Raw genomic sequence first — 19,365 nt, 5'->3', positions numbered from 1 at the left:
CATTGCAATAGCGATTAGCTGAAAAAATTGAGTTTTAACTGAGTTAAAGTTCACCAGCCACTTAGACCCCCATGCTGTAACAAAAGTGAGATCCTTTTCAAGCTCAAATGCCCCCTCCAAACAATCAGAGAGTGTTGGCTTCTTATTAAGACAGTGGCAAACCCAGAGTTTATTTGGGGATACTGTTTTTTTTCAGCAACGTGTGTGTGTGGGGAGGGGGGGGCATGAGTGATGTTTTTGAGATTCCCCTCCTCCTTCTCCTCTAATTAAAACCAGAGCTGTGACGATGATTTTTTATTATCATATTCTTAATCACCATTTTAATAATTTGTGTTTAATTTGCTTAGTTTTTATCTGATGGTAAGGAGTTGATTTAAACCGTGTAGCGGCCTTGTTCGTCAAGGTTCGTGTTTCGGAGTTATAGAGTTGAGAGAGGGTTATAACCACAATTAGTTAGCCTCCTCGTCTGTAGTGGCCTTCTGGGCCTTGGGGAGGTGAATTAACAAAAAAAAAAAAAAAAAAAAAAAACACCATTTCTTTGAATACATGAATTTACCGGTGGACATAATAATGTTACTTTAGTTTTTTGGGTGCCCTTACCGCTCCAGCAGTACAAAAACAGGTCTGGGTTCGTCCCTGTAAGACATGAATAAATGGCAGTATCATCAACAACCAATACCACCTTGGATGTAAGAATTTCTGGAACTCCTAAAGTTATAGGAAATGAAGAGCGCTCGAGGACACTCTTATACTACGAGGCACTTTTATACTACAATTGGTAAGGAAGGATTCAATAATCTTAAAGATGTTACCTGATACACCGTAGAAAAGAGTTTATGGAGAAGACCAGCATGCTAAATTTTATCAAGGGCTTTAGAAATGTCTACTCCATATCTATCTAATGCCCGATAAAACTTATCATTTATTACCATTAACAAATCAGCACTAGAACGAGAAGATTGAAATCCATATTGATGATCAGTTATTATGGTGATGAAAGTTAGTTTCTCCGCGCAGCGGCCTTGCTCGGCAAGGTTCGTGTTTCGGAGTTAAAGAGTTGAGAGAGGGTTTCACCACGAATAACAACTAAAAAATAAAAAATACAAAAAAAAAAAAAAAAAAAAAAGAGTAGCCTCCTCGATTGTAGTGGCCCCCCTCGGGCCTTGGGTAGGTGAATAAACTAAAAAAAAAAAAAAAAAAAGTAAGTTGTTAGATTCAAGATGAGAAATTAGGTGTTTGTTAATTAAAGACTTAAAAACCTTGCTTATGATAGTAAGAAGACTAATGGGATGGTAGTTAGACAAGTCAGATCATTCTTCAGAATTTTTGAAAATAGAGATAACAGATGCCGCTTTCCAGCAGGCTGGAAAACAAGACTCCGATAAGTATTTGTTAAATAATTTTAAAAGTATAGACGACAGATCTCGAAATGTTGTCTGGACCACAAGCTGTAGAAAATTTTAAGCAGGAAATCACTTTAGATACAGAAGCTGGAGTAATACGAATGTCAGGTAATGAATTAACTTATTTGTCGGCTATATCAGATAGAATCCAACTGCTGGAATCAAGAGATGATATTGATGAGAAGTTCTAAGCAAACAATTCAGCTTTGTCTTTAGGTGAGGTGACAAAATCTGAACAATACAAGAGAGGTGGAATAATAGATTTACACTTATTATAGATATTGTTGAAGATTTTTCAGATGTCACAAGAGCCTTTATTTTTGAGATGAAATACAAGATTTTGTGACCAGAAAATAGCGGGCTTTGACATTAGACAAAACCTTTTTACAATGGTTTATAGCAATAGTAAACAGACATCACTTTTCTGGAAAATTGTTTTGGCGATAGATATAAAAGTAATGGCTATGATTGAAAATTGCAGCAGCACAACAAAAAAACCATTGAGAAGAGTGAGGCTTGACTAGTGGGAATAAAAAAGTTTCTTGGATTGCACGCAAGCCTTAATCCAAGAAACTTTTTAATTCAGGTTTACATGGAACCTTTTATTCCCTCTAGACAATTTCTAGTATGTTTCTTAGTATTTGCTCTAGATGATTTTTTAATTCTTATGTAATTACATAAGAAGTACATTTGTCAGCAGGAAAACGAATAATTTCTACGCAAGGGCCATCACAAAGAAAAACACGGAAAGAGACCCAGCCAACTTTAAGGTACCATGATAGGGGGATTCTGATGATGAAGAAGAATGAGATGATTGTTTTAGAGAGATCAAACCGTGATTAGAAGCACCTAAGAGCAAATGTGGAGAAACTGAGCACTGACTAGAATCAGAAACAAGACATAAGTCAAGTACAGAAGATAAATAACTCGGATTGTCTGGAAAGCGAGTTGAAAAGTTGACTATTTGTGTTAAAGATTGAGAAAGGTAACATTATGGGCCTTATCACCTGCAGAGTCATTGACACTAGAACCAAGCCATTTAATGTGATGAGCATTAAAGTAACCAACAACAACGATATTGGCTGAAGGATAAAGAGAATGGGCTTGGTCAATTTGATCAGAAATAACATTGAAAAGAGTGCAGTTCTTAAAATGGAGAGTGATATAGAACAAAAAGAAAGGTGATAGAGTAAAGTGGTGCTAAACAAAAGTACATAAAAGAATAGTCTATGGATTCAAACCTAGTTTCCTGACAAATGGGTGAACTTTTGCGAATGTAAAATTTACCCATTTAATGGGAATTAAATAATCACAGGCCAAGCATATTATTATTGGAGCATGTTATTATTGCAGTCTTTATGAATTAAAGGAAGATCATTAACACTAAGATCACAAGATGAGACAGAACTCCAATTAGTCTCACAAAGAGCAAGTAGGCCTTGTGAAATTTGCAAGAGATAAGGCTCAACAGAAGGAAAGTTACTTAAAAGCAACGGATATTAGTGGCCTCGACAATGCAAACCAAAAGTAAAAACAAGGACACAATCCATGTGCAACATGGCACTGTTAGTACTTTGATATTTTACAGCTGTTGATGGAATCAGCCCTCTGAGAGCTATTTGACTACCAGCCGACCTCAGAACCATAAAACTGAGTTTTAAAGTTGTACCCTCATTAGGAGATAATAGAATAAGTTACCTAGTCATAAAAGCAAGCATACAATGAGCCAAGAAAATCCAGCATTCAACAATCTAAACTGGAAACAATGTATTATAAATACATCTATGGAAGCCTAATAGATGAAGAAGAGGAGTAAGGCTGGTCAACAGAATCTGTTTACCTCTTAATTTAATAATGAAACAATAATAATAAAGAACTATACAAACAATATTTAAAATGGCCAAATTATAAAAATTTACTTTTTTAGATTTATTGAGGAAAAGCTCCTTTAAGTTAAAGTTCTTTAAAATAATTTTTTTTTTTTTATTCAAAAGATATAACATTAATAATTTATTTAAAAGATATGACAACAATATCTTAACAACAAAATAATATTAGTTTTAAAAAAATTTACAGAAAATTTATTAGTTTTTAATATAATAGCACTACTAAAATTTTTTTAGAATAAAAAACATTAAGTTTAGAATAAGTACAAGCATCAGTGTGGAACAGAGAAAAAATGTAAATTAGGAAAACCTTCATCACAATAAATTTTAAGTAAAGAAAACCTTCATCACAATAAATTTTAAGTAAAGAAAACCTTCTTCACAATAAAATTTAAGTAAGAAAAAATCTCTCCACAATAATTTTTAAGTAAGGAAAATCCTCTCCACAATAAATTTGAAAATAAAAGTTCTTGTTACTTTTAATAAATGTAAGAGATAAAATAAAACTTTTTTAAAAACACAATTTAAAATTAATTAGAAGATCCACAATGTCATCTTTAAAAACTAATAAAAAATAAATGAAATTGTTTATCACTACATATTTGAGCTACAAAAATAACGACAAAAAAATATGAAATGATCACCTAAACATCTTAAAATTATTTTTCAGTAAATTTCATTACTATATTAGTAATAAAATAAAGTTAACTAAAGGGTGATTCCATGTGAAAACATCCAGGGCATGCAACCCTAAGTCTCAGATTTTGCTGATTTTTAAACCACTTAAAGATTTTAGTAAATTATGAACATCCTGAAAATTTTATCATCTAATTTCAATCGGTTCCAAAGATATAGCTATTTTAAGTTTGCCTCCAACCAACAAAAAATCTGCCATATTTAAACATGGTTTTGGTCCTAGTTTCTGTTATATGTGTGTTAGAAAGCTGAAAAATTGTACCTTTACATATTTGGGCCAACGAATCCAATGAAACAACTTAAAGTATTTAAAAACGAACATAACACTCAAAATTTAAATATTTACCACAATTTTACTGGGGCCAGTCCAATCACAAAAATGCCAATGTAGCTCTTTTTTTTTTTTTTTAAGAATTTGTCCTGAATAGTTAAGTTATAGTTATTACAAAGAATTGGAGAGTGATCTTTTCTAAAACAGAAATAAAAACATGGTCAAATCTACTTAAATTTAATGCTTAAAAATAGGTATTTTGATAAATTAAACGAGAAAAAAAAAGTGTAATTTGACAGTTTTTTAACTGAAACAGTTTTGGCTATATTGAAATGCTCTTTTAAATGTTGTTGTTTAGACTTGCTGTTTCTGCTTTTTAGTAGTTTTATTATTTAGAAATGTTTATAATGTTGTAAAATTGAAGTTAGAATGCTCATTAATGATGTAAAATTTTCTAATCCTGAACAACCTTGACCCCATGAACACATTAAATGAATTATACATTTTTATACATCTTTTTTAGGGATAATAAATAATAGTATATTGATAAAATCTTGTGGATTTGGAAACATTTTAAATGATGAATGTCACAAAATATGTTTCATTCAAAAACAAGGAATAAAAAATTTTTGTAATCTAGAAAAGGATTTTCAAGATTACTTATATTTGGAGGTCTGGCTTGTTTGAGACCACATCATACGAAGAGATAAAGACTATTTGTTATCATTATGAGCAGGTTTTAGGACCAATATTCAATATAAGAATGATAAGTGTTGTGATGTTTTAAATAGAGACAAAAAGAAGGTTAAAGGTAAAAAAAAAAATATATATATATATATATATATATATATATATATATATATATATATATATATATATATATATATGTATATATATATACACACAAATTTTAAAATGTTTTCTACAAAATAGAGTGCTCAATGTTCTTAAAAGAACAGAGCAATTATAAATTAGTAGAAAATCATTTAACAAAACTTTTTTCTCATACTACATTTACAATTTCATTATATATATATATATATATATATATATATATATATATATATATATAATATATATATATATATATATATATATATATATATATATATATATAGTTTGTTGCATTTGGGAAGAGGGGAAGGAAAAAAATGATTCTTACGCCAATACCTACGTCACTTTTAATTACTTTTGATTTTCATCCAACATTTGCGTGTTGTCAGAAAGTTAAAACCATTAATTTAATTACAAATTAATCGTATTTTAAAAAAACCACAAAAACGCAAGTTTAATTGACCAGAATGTTTTTAAAAACATTCTGAATGTTTTTAACAATATAAACAATGTTTTTTTTTTTTTTTTTAATAAAATGTTTTTATTTTTATTTTTTTTTACTGTAAATCATGCGCGGAGTGTTGCTACATCGACTATCTTATAGCCTGACTCGCAAGGGAGTGCTGCTACATCGACTGACAAATAGCCTGACTCGCAAGGGAGTGTTGTTATATCGACTGACAAATAGCCTGACTCGCAACGGAGTGCTGCTACATTTACTATCTTTTAGCCTGACCCGCAAGGGAGTGTTGCTACATCGACTGAGGGTTTGGTTGGGGCAGGCAGTCTATCAATTATTAGAAAAAAAAATTCCAGTCTTGCATTTTAATTTTTACTTTTTGTCAACAAAATATGGAAAAACTTTCTGACAACATATAAGAGTTCTATATATATATATATATATATATATATATATATATATATATATATATACACACATATAAATTTGGAAGTAGAGTACAATGTTTATTAAAAGTTAATGATTTTATTTTAGGTCAAACAACCATATCTCTTGAAATGGCTTGTAACCTTAAATCCAAAAATCTAGACTGTAAACCAGGATGGAAATTTTGTCACTCATGTATTCAGTTATTATCAAATTGTGATGAAGTTTCTAATAATGAAATGGGGTGTGAAATTGATGATGATGTATCATTTGTTAAAGGTAAATCTAGTAATAAACAACAGTTAGACAACTCTTTAATATCAAGTCTCACCAAATAAAGTTCATGGTGTCAAAAAACATCAACAAGTTGTAACAGCAAAAAGAAAATTAGTCAAAGCCTACTCAAAAATAGAAGGAGTAGCAAGTGCTTATGGAGTAAATATAGATAACTTAAGTGTAGCCTCAACTTTTCCCAGTCATCCTACAGATTAAAAAAAAAAGCTAATGATCTTGATCATTTGACAATTTTAATGAAAGAAAAACTTAAAGTTGAACCATTTAAAAAAAAAATTCAAATATTAACTTTTACACCTGAATCTAGATCACCTGATCTAGAAAATACGCTTCAGAATATTTTGAAGTTTCTGAACTTATACGACGTGCTAGGAAACTTAAAAGTGAAAGCGGAATTTTTGCTACACCTGATAAGAAAATAGGCAAAAAAATACCTGACTTTCTTACAGCTTTGGTTCAAGATTTTTTTCAACAAGATGAACATTCTAGAATTATGCCTAATAAAAAAGATTGTGTCAAGGTTAAAAGTGGTCCTTCACAACAAAAAAGATAATTGTTGAGCAACCTTCATGAGCTTTATATTGATTTTAAAAGTATATATCCTAATTTTAAAATAGGATTTTAAAATATCCTAATTTTAAAATAGGATTTTCAAAGTTTTGTAGTTTGCGTCCAAAATGGTGTATGAGTGTGGGACCAAACAGTACACACTATGTATGTGTTTGTATTTACCATCAAAACTCAATATTGCTTGTAAATACTATTTGGAATGTAAAATGGAATTTTACATACAAAGATTTAATGTCAAAATTAGTTTGTGATACAAGCAATAATGAATGCATGGTTCATAGATGTGCCAATATAATAGCTTAAAGGCATTTTTAGATGAGTAGTTAATTGAGATTGACGAAGAAGAAGAAATTCAATTTAATCAATGGCAAAGTACTGATAGATCACAATTAATTACTCAGACAGTTAACTTATTTGAATATAAAGAACTAGTTGTTTCTCACATTAATCAACTAACTTCACATTCATATATTGCTAAATGCCAAACTCGCTAATTGAAAGAGCTAAAAAATAATTTAGGTTACAATGAATGTATTATACAGGCAGATTTTGCAGAGAACTATCAATTTGTTATACAGGATGAAATACAAATTTGTCATTGGAATAAACAACAATATACACTACATCCTTTGTTATATATTTTGAGGAAATTTCTAAAACAAATATTCAGCATAAGTCATTCTGTTTTTTAAGTGATGACAATGATCATGATAGATGCTTTGTGTATGAATTTCAAAAGAAAATTGTAGAGTACATTAAAGAATATTTAGTTGGTATCAATAAAATTTATTATTTTTCTGATGGATGTCCTGCTCATTATAAAAACTATAAAAACTTTATAAATCTATGCCACCATAAGGAAGATTTGCGAGATTACAGCTGAATGGGTATTTTTTGCAACCAGCCATTGAAAATCCACTTGTGATGACTAAAGGAGCGATTTGAAACAGGAAAAACTATTCCAGGTACCAGAAGTTATCATCATTCTATACCCATTTCAAAATTTGAAATTAGTTTTAAAAGAACAAGTGAACATCAATGTGTTGACAGATTTATACTGTCAACACATTGATGCAAAAAAGCAGTAACGCCTGATGTTTTAATTGTACCAAAACCCTCATGGTCCTTCTCAAAACTTTATTTGGCTACAGAGAGATGATATCTGTTGGGTACCATTGTTGAGTTTAATTGCAGTAATCAAAGTCCCAACAACAAAATCAGGGCGAACATATAACATTGATGTAAATGATTATAACACTATAACCAATAAATTTTAATTTTTTTTTTTTAATTTTTTAATTTTGTATATTACTTTTGTTTCTTGAACTTCTTTCCAAGTGCTCTATTTGTTTTGGAGCTTTTTTTCTTTTTTTAAGTTTATTTGTCTTTAGTAATTTAGTTTGATAAATATGAAACTAATGTTTTATAAGCAATAAATTTATATTTGAAGATGTTTTTATTTTTTTTATTACCTTTCAAACTATAATTTTTTAGGATCAGATTCTCTAAGATTATAAAGAAAACAGAAACAGCTAGTCAACAACAGCTAAAAGAACAGTTTGATATTGCCAAATCAGTTTCAGTTACAAAACTGTCAAATTAGACCTTTTTTTTCTCATTTAATTTATCAAAATACCTGTTTTTAAGCACTAAATTTAAGTAGATTTGACCATGTTTTTATTTCTGTTTTAGAAAAGATCACTCTCCAATTCTTTGTAATAACTATAACTTAACTATTCAGAACAAATTCTAAAAAAAAAAAAAATAAAGCTACATCGGCATTTTTGTGATTGGACTGGCCCCAGTAAAATTGTGGTAAATATTTAAATTTTGAGTGTTATGTTCGTTTTTAAATATTTTAAGTTGTTTCATTGGGTTTGTTGACCCAAATATGTAAAGGGACAATTTTTCAGCTTTCCAACACACATATAACAGAAACTAGGACCAAAACCATGTTTAAATATGGCAGATTTTTTGTTGGTTGGAGGCAAACTTAAAATAGCGATATCTTTGAAACCGATTGAAATTAGATGATAAAATTTTCAGGATGTTCATAATTTACTAAAATCTTTAAGTGGTTTAAAAATCAGCAAAATCTGAGACTTAGGGTTGCATGCCCTGAATGTTTTCACATGGAATCACCCTAAAGTATTTTATTAGTTAACAATATTAGTATATTTGTATATTATTCAATATTAATATAGTATTCAACTTTTTAGACTCAATAACAAATATTAGTATATTTGTATATTATTCAATATTAATATAGTATTCAACTTTTTAGACTCAATTGATTTTTTGAAAAAAAAATTAAAAATTAAATTGATTAACAAAAAATATATGTGAAAAAAATCTTCTTTAATTCATTTTAAAATAAAAGTTGTTAATAAACTATAGGTCAAATTGTTTATGGACTACAAACATGTGAGTAACTATTTGTGCAGCACTGTATCATATTTTCTATTAAATAAACAAATGACGTTTTGGAAATGCAACACTCACATGCCAACTAATTTTAATTAATTGAAAGAAACCTTTGTTTAAATAAACATTTGATTGGTACATAGACTTCTAGCCCTTGCCCAAAATCAAGTCAAGGTCAGTTACTAACCATAATGACATGAACTATAAAACTTACCATCATTGAGTCCAACTGCCATAGTCTCCCCATTGGGATGGTAACAAACACATCGGCCACCTTTCTTTAAAACAGCTACTTTTTTCATGATGTGTGCACCAAGGTTCCAAATCCTTAGTGTTTGATCGTCACTTACAGTTGCACATTCGAATTCAAATGGATGGACTGCAAGACCCCAAAGTTCTCCTTCCCCATGTCCCTTAATTTACACACATAAAAAATTATTAAAAGAAAAAGTAAATACTGGTTTAAAAAAAAGGGCTTTTTATGTTGTTCAAAATGTTTCAAACATTTAAAAAAGTGTAAAATTAAATTTAACTTAAACAGAGTATAAAATATAAAACACAACTATGTGCTATTTTATTTATTTGTTGCTAAATCTAGCATGTAGCTGTGTTTTATCTATTTATATTTCTAAAACCTAGTCCAACAAGGAATATCATTGAAACAATTGATTTGACTTATATAATTTGATAAAACATAATTTTGTTTTATAATGACATAAAATAGTGCATAAATTAATGGCCAGCCTTTTTTTTTTAAACATCTTCGCTTTCAACAAGGCTGCAAGCAACCACTAATTAAAGTTGGAAGTTACTGAAAGAGAAAAAATGAAGATTGTAGAGCAAGATAACTATTGACGGACGACTTAAAGGATTGCAAATTATATGAATCAGGAAAGCAAGATAAAGGAAGCGAACTCCAAAGAACTGATGTTCAAGGAAAAAAACTAGACAAATAAGCGTTTTTGGAGCACTTAGGAACAGTCACAGAAAAAAGATGAGACTTAATTAAATGACGAGTAACACGAGAATGAATTTTAGTAGATGGCACAAGAGACACTAGCTCTTTAGACCAGTGCCCATTATAGTATTTGTAGAAAAGAAAAAGAGAAGCAACATTACACAGATGTGATAATGGTTGGAGGTTGGCTGCAAGAGCAGGTCCAACTATGTTTACCTATTATAAATAACAGAATAAAAAATATATATAAACAGATAGAAAAGAGATGTTTGTTTTAATTATATATTAAGACAATTAATTTTTATAAAAAAAGATTCATTAGTTTAAAGCAGTTTAAAAAAAATCAACTTATAATTATTATTTAACTACAAATTAACAATATCTTTATAACCATCTTTATAACAATATCTTTATAACCATCTTTATAACAATACCTTTATAACCATACATCATTTTGTTTTGTATACCACAAATGGTAAAATTGCAAAAATTAAATTTTTATTTCCGTAGGGTAAGTAAAAAATTTCAATTTACATTTCATCTTTCATTATCTTGTGTAGCTCTTTTACTTGTCAAATCTTAAAGCTGCTGTAGCTAGTTCAGAAGATAATGGTAAAAGCTACTGACAACAGGGTTGATTAAACAATTCTGAGATGTCTGTTAACTGATGTTGTTTTTGTAGAGTGGAAGTAACCCATCGAAAACCAGAAATAGCTTGCTAATGTGTAAAACAGCTACCACTCTCATACATCTGTTTGATTCTTGAAGAAAAATTTTGTCTATTTAAATTCTTGCATTTTGTTTCCTTGTAATACTTTGTAAAAATTGCCTTTCGCATTTATTTAACATGGCAATAAGCACTTACCTCCAATGTCTGTAAAATATAAGATGAGCTAGTTGACAAATCAAGATTATATTATTTTTACAACACAGTATTAATTTCTGCTTAATTGATTTGAGTCCACCTAAATGTAAAATTCAAAAACCATTCTGGTATAAACACTTCCTTTAACCATTCAATAAATGTATCATGCTCTTTTAAACACGTCTTCGACATGCTATGGTTTCTTAGCCTCAACCACGACAGAAATCAGACATCACAATTCCAAATATGAGAACCAGATGTTATACCAGGCAGTTGATATTATTTATTTAAACTTCAAATTTGCATTATTATTGCTCTTGGAACCTACTAGTTTTAAGAATGAAAGAGTATATTTAAATACAGCTTTTCTGATTGAAGTATTTTTGTTTCAGATAACACAGCTTCTCGTGATTTTTTTTTAAACTTTGAAAGTGAATGATTAAGATTTTTTATCTATTTTTGTAGAATATATCTATATAAAAGTAAATTTGAATTAACGCACAAGATAATTTAAATTGAATTCGCTAGGTACCTTATTAGGTTTTACCAAAATTTTTATTTTAACTTTTTAGCCTAGATTTTAATTATAAAACAAAAAAAATTATTTATTAAATACTAAGAGTTTTCTTTCTCCATTCTAATTTTATTTCAGCATTTTGATTAGTGATAAAAGTTTAAAAAAATAAAACAAAAAAAAAACTCAACTTTCTGTTGATATGAGAGACAATTTACATTTTGTAAAAGTCAAACACTTTTTTTTTTTAAATAACTTTTAATAAGTAAACTACTAAAGTATATAAATCAATTAAAGACAAACCTGGAGAATCATTTCCATAGAACCATCATAATGTATTTGTATAATTTCATCAGACCCAGTGCCTACAAGAATATTTCCTTCATCTGTATGAATTGATCGTACTTCAGGACAGTCACGGAGAAGAATTGTACCTGGAGGAAATTGTGAAGTTTCTATTTTAAAAGCACGTAATGCTTGGCTAAACATTTCATCCCATACCACAACAACGCCATCTTTTCCACCAGACACAAAACCCTGATACATCCAATAGAATTATATTTTTGTTAAATTTCATCAATTTTATAAAAATTAATATATCAGTCATATTTTTTGAGCTTATGAATGGAATCTTGGAATCGAATTGTTGAGCAACAATAAAAATTAAATAATTAAGAAAATGCTTATTATATTCCTAAGTTATTTATTTTTTAAATTCATTCATTATAAACTGTAAATTTATATTGTAAAATATATGCTTACATTCAAACAAGCATATATTCAAATAAAAAAGTAAAATCAAAATCAATAAAGTGGCAATGTTAATAAAAACATTTATAAACAAAAATTAACCTTATCTTTTGATTGAAGAATTGCAAAAATAGCATAAACAGGTCCTTTGTGTGCTGGTATAGCTTTTCTGTATGTACTACCCTGCCATACATATATTTCACCAGAAGCAGCACCAGTGTAACACAAATCTTCTTGGGGAGAATGGCATATGCACAACATATCAGTTAGCTCACCTGGCTTTCCACAATTTGTTGTTCGTTTTTCAATTTTTCGATCTAGAAAAAAGCAATTTTCTTTATAAAATCAAAATAAATATTTAATTTTATAAAGAAAACATTTTTATTTTCTTCTACCTGTTAAAACATATTTTTTTTATTTTGTTTTTTTATATTTTTTTAAATCTAAATTGTTCCAACTTTTAAAACAAATTAGGGGGTAAAAATATATGAAATCATCCAAAAATAATAATATTTGATACCCTTACGTCTCAGAATTTGTTTATTTTTACACCACTTGCAGTCCACATCAAAAAAATAATAACTGCGAAAATTTTAGTTAAAAATACCAATGGGTTCCAGAGATATCGTCACTTGAAATAATGTTGACTCGGCCATTTAGTGATTTTCTGAAGCGACAACAAAGCAACTTTGACATACAGTATCTTCATAATGGCTTGGGGAAGTTTCCTAAAATTTGGTACTCTAATAGATTTTAACTTAAGGAATCCAAAAAAAGCACCCTCAAGACTCGATTATCTCAAGAAATGCCTCGTTTGTCCAATTTTCTTCAAAATTATTGACTTGTAAATTAGTGATTTTTGGAGGTAAAATGAAGACTGTGGCCCAAAATCCCGAGTAAAAAGTTTAATTGTATATCTTTATTTCATCTTAGGTCTACTGAAAAAAATTAGGTTCATCAATTGTCTCTCTAATACATGATCAAAATTTGCATTTAAAAATGGTGTCTTTTTAGAAAAACTTAAATTTTGTAACAAAAGCAATTAAAATATTTTGTAAAACATTTATGACTAGTTTAGGATATTTATAGTCATGGGCCAAGGAAGATGCCCTCCCCTCCCATGGAAGGCCCCCACGCCGCCCCCATCTCCCTAGATTTATTTTTTTTTATTTTTTTTTTACATAAAATGAATAAATAATAGTTGATTGTTAAAATACATTTTAAAAACTTATTTTTATGTAGTTTTAGACTAATATAGTCATTGACATAATAAGATGGGAGTGATTTGTGATTTATTTAAACCCCCACCCCTCCTTCTCAGCCTACAATTCAAGAATTTGAAAAAAATAAAAGACATTTTAAATGCAAAATAGGTAAATAAAATAAAAACAAAATTATTTTAAACATAATTAATTTATTTTTGTAACTAACAGTTTATATTCTTCAAATCTAAATCAGATATGTTGTATGTACGACCTGATATTGTTCGCGGTGTAGAAATTAGGCATATAACTTCAGAATTGAGCACCCAACACTCATCAGTTCTCATTGGCCAAAAGAAGTTTTTACCTGGTCCATGTGGATGCATGAATCTGACTTTTATATCAAGCTCACTTACATCTTCAGCAATCCCTACCCACCAAAATCCATCATAAAAACATGCAATATAATCCATTTTTTTAATATTTAATGAAATATCTACATAATGTTTGCTTTTTGGAATGATATCAAATATTTCAGTGCATGCATCAGTACTTATTTTTTTATAACTTATAGTGTTTGGAGCAATTGGAATAAAATGATGATACATCTTTGTGCCAGGAACTGTTCTTCCACCTAAATATCTTTTTTCTAATTGTGCTCGTGTTTGATCAATTTCTTCTTTTGAAAATAACTTAAAATAAATTCCATTTATCTTGGCTTTACAAAAGGAGTACATTAAATTAACATCTAAAATCTGCCCAGTAGTTATTTGTTTTAGACTTTCTTGACATACTACTCTTTTAACAGTCCCACCAATACCATCACAGGGGGATTTACCATGACTGGTAGCAAAAAATACCCATTCAGCATTTAAATCTTTACTGTGATGACAAAGATTGATTTAAAATTTTTAAAATTTTTAAATTGTGCTGCACAACCATCGGAAAAGTATTTCACACTTGATACATCAGGTAGATTTTCTTTGATATATCTAGTTATATCTTCCTGAGTCTTGTAAATAAATCCTGTGTCATGATCAACATCTTCTGAAAGGTAACAAAAAGATTTATGTTTGAGAAGTTTGTTCTCTATAAAATAAAGTACAATTGTATAAAGTGAGCATTGACTTTTGTTCCAGTGATAACTTTGAACCTCATCCTGAACAACATATTGATAGTTTTCAGCAAAATCTCCTAAAATTAAGCATTCGTTTTGGTTAAGATTTTCTTTACAGTTTTTTAAGTATCTACTTTGTGTTTTTGCAATATATGAATGAGTGGTAAGGTTGTCAATGCTGTCACATAATAAATCATTAAATTCATCTAGTGGCAATGACTGTGAAAGTAGTGTTGTACGATTGGTAGTCTGCCATTGCTTAAATACTACATCTTCTTCATGCTCATGGTCCATAAACTCCTGCACTAAAAAACTTTTTAACACTTCAATACCAGGGCATTGGTTACATTGATGCAACATACATTCTGCATTTTCAAGAGAGCAAACAATCAATGCCATGAAATCTTTATAACTTTTATTCCACCTAATGGCATCAATGAGAAATTTTGTATTTTGGTGATGTATGCAAACACATACATTGTGGGTACCTGACGCATTAGTTGTAATACACCATTTAGGTTTAAGAGTACAAAATTTTGACAAACTGACTTTGACATTAGGGTAGTCTTTTTTAAATGCAACATGTAATTCATTAAGATTGAGTAGCAATAATCTTTTTTGAACATGTTGGTTTTTCTTAATACTTACATAATCTTTTTTTCCTGGCATCATTCTTGAAAATTCATCACTTTGATAAAAGTTAATCACTGTTTCTGGTGAAAGTGGGTTTCCAGTTTTTTTTCCGGGTAATGATAGAATTCCATTCTCATTTTTAACTTTTCTTGCTGTTCGAACAAGATACTCAGACACTTCAAAGTAGCTTGATATCTTTTTACGTGTCCATGATTTTGGTGCGAGTGTTACACAGTTCACAAATATAGGTTTTAGGTATAAAATGATATGACCCCGGAAGTTTCAATGGATTTAGGTCACTAATGTCATACATTATGAGGTTCTGACTTTAAAAAAATCTAATGTGTGGCCCTTTTTGAGAAAATTAAATTTGAAAATTTGCAAAAATTTCATAAGATTTTTTAAAGATTTTAAAAGGTTTAACTTCTGTAGTTAGTGTTTAAATCAACAATATGGTTATACAATACAATATTTATTATTATTTTTTGTTAAATATAACAAGACTACAACATTTTAGTTAAAAACCAAAAAAATTAGATCTGATTCCCATTATATATCAATATTTGTAGCTTTATTGCATAACTAGTCATATATATATATATATATATATATATATATATATATATATATATATATATATATATATATATATATATATATACACTACATCAAAAAATAAAACATACAGTTAATTTCCAAACATTCAAGTCTTTTTATTTCAATCAAATAATAAATAACATAATTAATATTTACATATTAATTAGTAATTGCTATAATATATAATAATATTAAAAATAAAGTTCATAAAAAAAATTATTTAATTAATAAAAACAAAAAAACATAGTCAAAGAAAAAAACATACATCAAAAAATAAAACATACACCTTCGAATTATATATAAAAAAACAGGAAAAAAAGTATTTTTAATAATGTGTATGATAACCTTTTTGTGTAATAACTTCTTGCAATCTAGTATTCATCGAATGTACAAGTTTTCTTGTATCTTCTATTGAAATTTTATTCCATTCTTCCAAAAGTTTTTCTTTTAATTGTTGTTTATTTTTTATTTCGTGTTGCCGAAGTTGTCTTTCGAGAAGATCCCAAAGATTCTCAAATGGATTGAGATCTGGTGATTGTGGAGGATGCGGAAGTGTTGATTTAACATTAAAAATCAGCCAATTTTTAATTAGTTTCGATGCATGTTTTGGGTCATTGTCTTGGACTAACACGAAATTTTCAGTAGCACCTACTTTTATTGCACTTCGTTTTAGATAATTTTGCAAAATGTCTAAATATTTTTCTTTGTCCATATTAGTTTCAATAAATACTAAATCACCAACCCCACCTGCACCCATCGCTCTGACAAACAATATTTTGTTTGTCAAGTGCACTGCACTTGACAAACAATATTTTGTTTGTCAAGTGCAGTGCCTGTTTTTCGCCATACATACCTTGCTCCGTCTGATCCGAAAATATTAAATTTTGATTCATCCGCAAATACAACTGTGTTCCAAAATTCTTCAGACTTGTTCAAAAACTCATTCACGTAAGCCAATCTTTTAACAACATTTCTTTTTGTTAAGAATGGTTTCTTACGTGAAATTCGTCCTGCGTAGCCTTTCCGGTGCAACAAATTTCTTACAGTTTAAGGATTAACTGTCACATTTAGATCTTTTTTTAAAAGAGCAGTTATTTTTGGAGCCGATGTTTTTGGATCTTTTTTTACCATTCTTTCAATTTTCCTTTCTACTTGCATTGTAAACGCTTTTTTTCGACCTCTTCCAGGCGCACTTTCAAATGATTTATTTTTTCTATAATTATTAATTACTGTCTGAATGGTTGCTCGAGGTCTGTCGATCAACTTAGCAATTTCTGCATAACTTTTTCCTTCTTCCTTTAGTTTCACAATTAACATTCTAATTTCAATGGACACTTTTCCTTTTGAAATTTTTGTTTTTTCAGAAATTTTTTTAGCGGTTGCCATTATTTACATCAATATGCGCACTATTTAAGTAACAATGCAATACTAAAGCAAAATATGACAAAAACAGGTCTTATTTACATTACCGAATTAGATGAGTCATGTTTTTGTGAAAGGGTATGATCGTTTTTCTTCTTGTATCTTATTTTTCTTTCATGTATTTGATGTGTGTATGTTTTATTTTTTGATGTATGTTTTTTTCTTTGACTATGTTTTTTTGTTTTTATTAATTAAATAATTTTTTTTATGAACTTTATTTTTAATATTATTATATATTATAGCAATTACTAATTAATATGTAAATATTAATTATGTTATTTATTATTTGATTGAAATAAAAAGACTTGAATGTTTGGAAATTAACTGTATGTTTTATTTTTTGATGTAGTGTATATATATATATATATATATATATATATATATATATATATATATATATATATATATATATATATATATATATATATATATGTATAAATGTATATATATATATATATGCATAAATGTGTATTAACACAATGATTCTCCAATTGCAGTCGTAGTATTTTTAATGTATTCTTGTTTTTATTATTTACTTGTTTCTATATTTTAATGGATTACTATAAAATAGTATTTCTTATAAACACTTATTCTAGTTTTTACTGTCTTCTTATGCTCACTTTCGAAACTTAAAATGTAGCTAGATATATACTTATATGTTTTAAATAGATAATCTGGAAAAATAAAAAATAAAATCTACAAAACTAGTTTAACGAACCAAAAGGTTATGCCACGCCTACTCTTTAAAAAGAATAAGTATAAGAGATGTCACGAGGACAATCAGAGAATGGTTTGTGCCTGCTGCCATCTGAAAGATTTAAATTGTATACCCATAAACCTGACACTGAAGAAAATGATCAAAGAACATATCAATCCCAACTATTCAAGACATGTGTTTGAGTATCCAACAGGTAAAACTTACATTAAAACTTTAAATGCAATAAGTTAAGTATTGTAGTCAATTTAATATTGTGTTTTGACAGTTGTTTTTTTTTACGATTCAATATGTATTAAACTAAATATTTTTTTAAAGAAAACATGTCTTACAGCTCCCTCACAACAATGTACTTTGTAAAAACAGATATTATTTTTGAATTCATAACTTTAGTTTTATTCTAAGGAATTTGTTCATCATGCAAATCATACATGTACAAGCTGGCTTCCAATAATCCTATTCCAATAAATGTGACTGAAAACTGGAAGCAAGCGGACCTAATGCTTTTCAAGTCTGGAAGAGACTGTGTCATACAGTGTACAGTCTGTTCTTGGGCAAAATCCATGGATCATAGGGTACTAAAGAAAACTAAAGCTAGAATTGAAAAGTCAAAGTCAGAAAAACCTCTTATTTTATGTCCTAACTGCTTTTGTAACCTTGGTAAAGGTTTACCCCACAAATGTTCTCCTGGGCAGGAGAAGGTAAATGTTTCAACCAACCTAAGTAGCAGATCATCATAGGTATAACAGCAAGTTACTTCAACTCTGATTGAAGTAACTTGCTGTTATACCTATGATGATCAAATTGAACAAAAAAAGAAAGTAAAACTTGAAGAGATCCAGCCTCTAATAAACAAACTAGGACTTAGTCAGTATATGAATAAGCAGATGTTGCAGGGGCTTCGAAAATGCGGTATTAAATTTGAGTCATTCATGGAGGCAAAACTAGACGAGAGGAGCAAGATCCTTTCAGATTTTTATGCTGTTAAGACAATTCAAGCTGAAGAGAAGATAAACAATAAGCTTACAAAGGCAGTTTCAAGAGACCTTGCTTATATTAAAGACCTTACAGAGTTTCTCAGCTTTGTCATGGATTTCAGAGGGCAAAATTACTACTGTACCTTTGTCAGAGTTGGAATTGATTCAGGTAACCAAAGCTAAGAGTTAGGGACATAGAATAAAGTTAAGCATTCTTTAAATATAGTATTTAGTAAAATGTTCCCTAATGTTCAATTTAGGTGGAGGTTCATTGAAAGTAATCTGTAACATATTTGAGCCTGAAAAAGAGAGAGAGGACGACATGGGAGATAGAGGGACATACTCTGGGAT

The 19,365-nt window shown here is 29.0% G+C and overlaps 1 protein-coding gene across 1 annotated transcript in view; it reads right to left on the bottom strand.

Annotated features, from left to right (window-relative positions):
* The window catches only part of LOC100199568 (echinoderm microtubule-associated protein-like 6), a 44,907-nt gene that overhangs the window by 10,815 nt on the left and 14,727 nt on the right, over positions 1 to 19,365 (bottom strand). Inside the window, exons 7-9 of the mRNA XM_065801142.1 lie at positions 12,454 to 12,668; positions 11,905 to 12,138; positions 9,479 to 9,677 (exon numbers count right to left, since the gene is read on the bottom strand). Coding sequence (XP_065657214.1) covers positions 9,479 to 9,677; positions 11,905 to 12,138; positions 12,454 to 12,668 — 648 coding nt within the window. The remainder of the gene's footprint in view (positions 1 to 9,478; positions 9,678 to 11,904; positions 12,139 to 12,453; positions 12,669 to 19,365) is intronic.

Source organism: Hydra vulgaris, chromosome 07 (assembly GCF_038396675.1).
Source record: "Hydra vulgaris chromosome 07, alternate assembly HydraT2T_AEP".
NCBI lineage: Eukaryota > Metazoa > Cnidaria > Hydrozoa > Anthoathecata > Hydridae > Hydra > Hydra vulgaris.
Note: the sequence above shows the minus strand (reverse complement) of the source record. Positions and strands in the feature narration are given on the sequence as shown.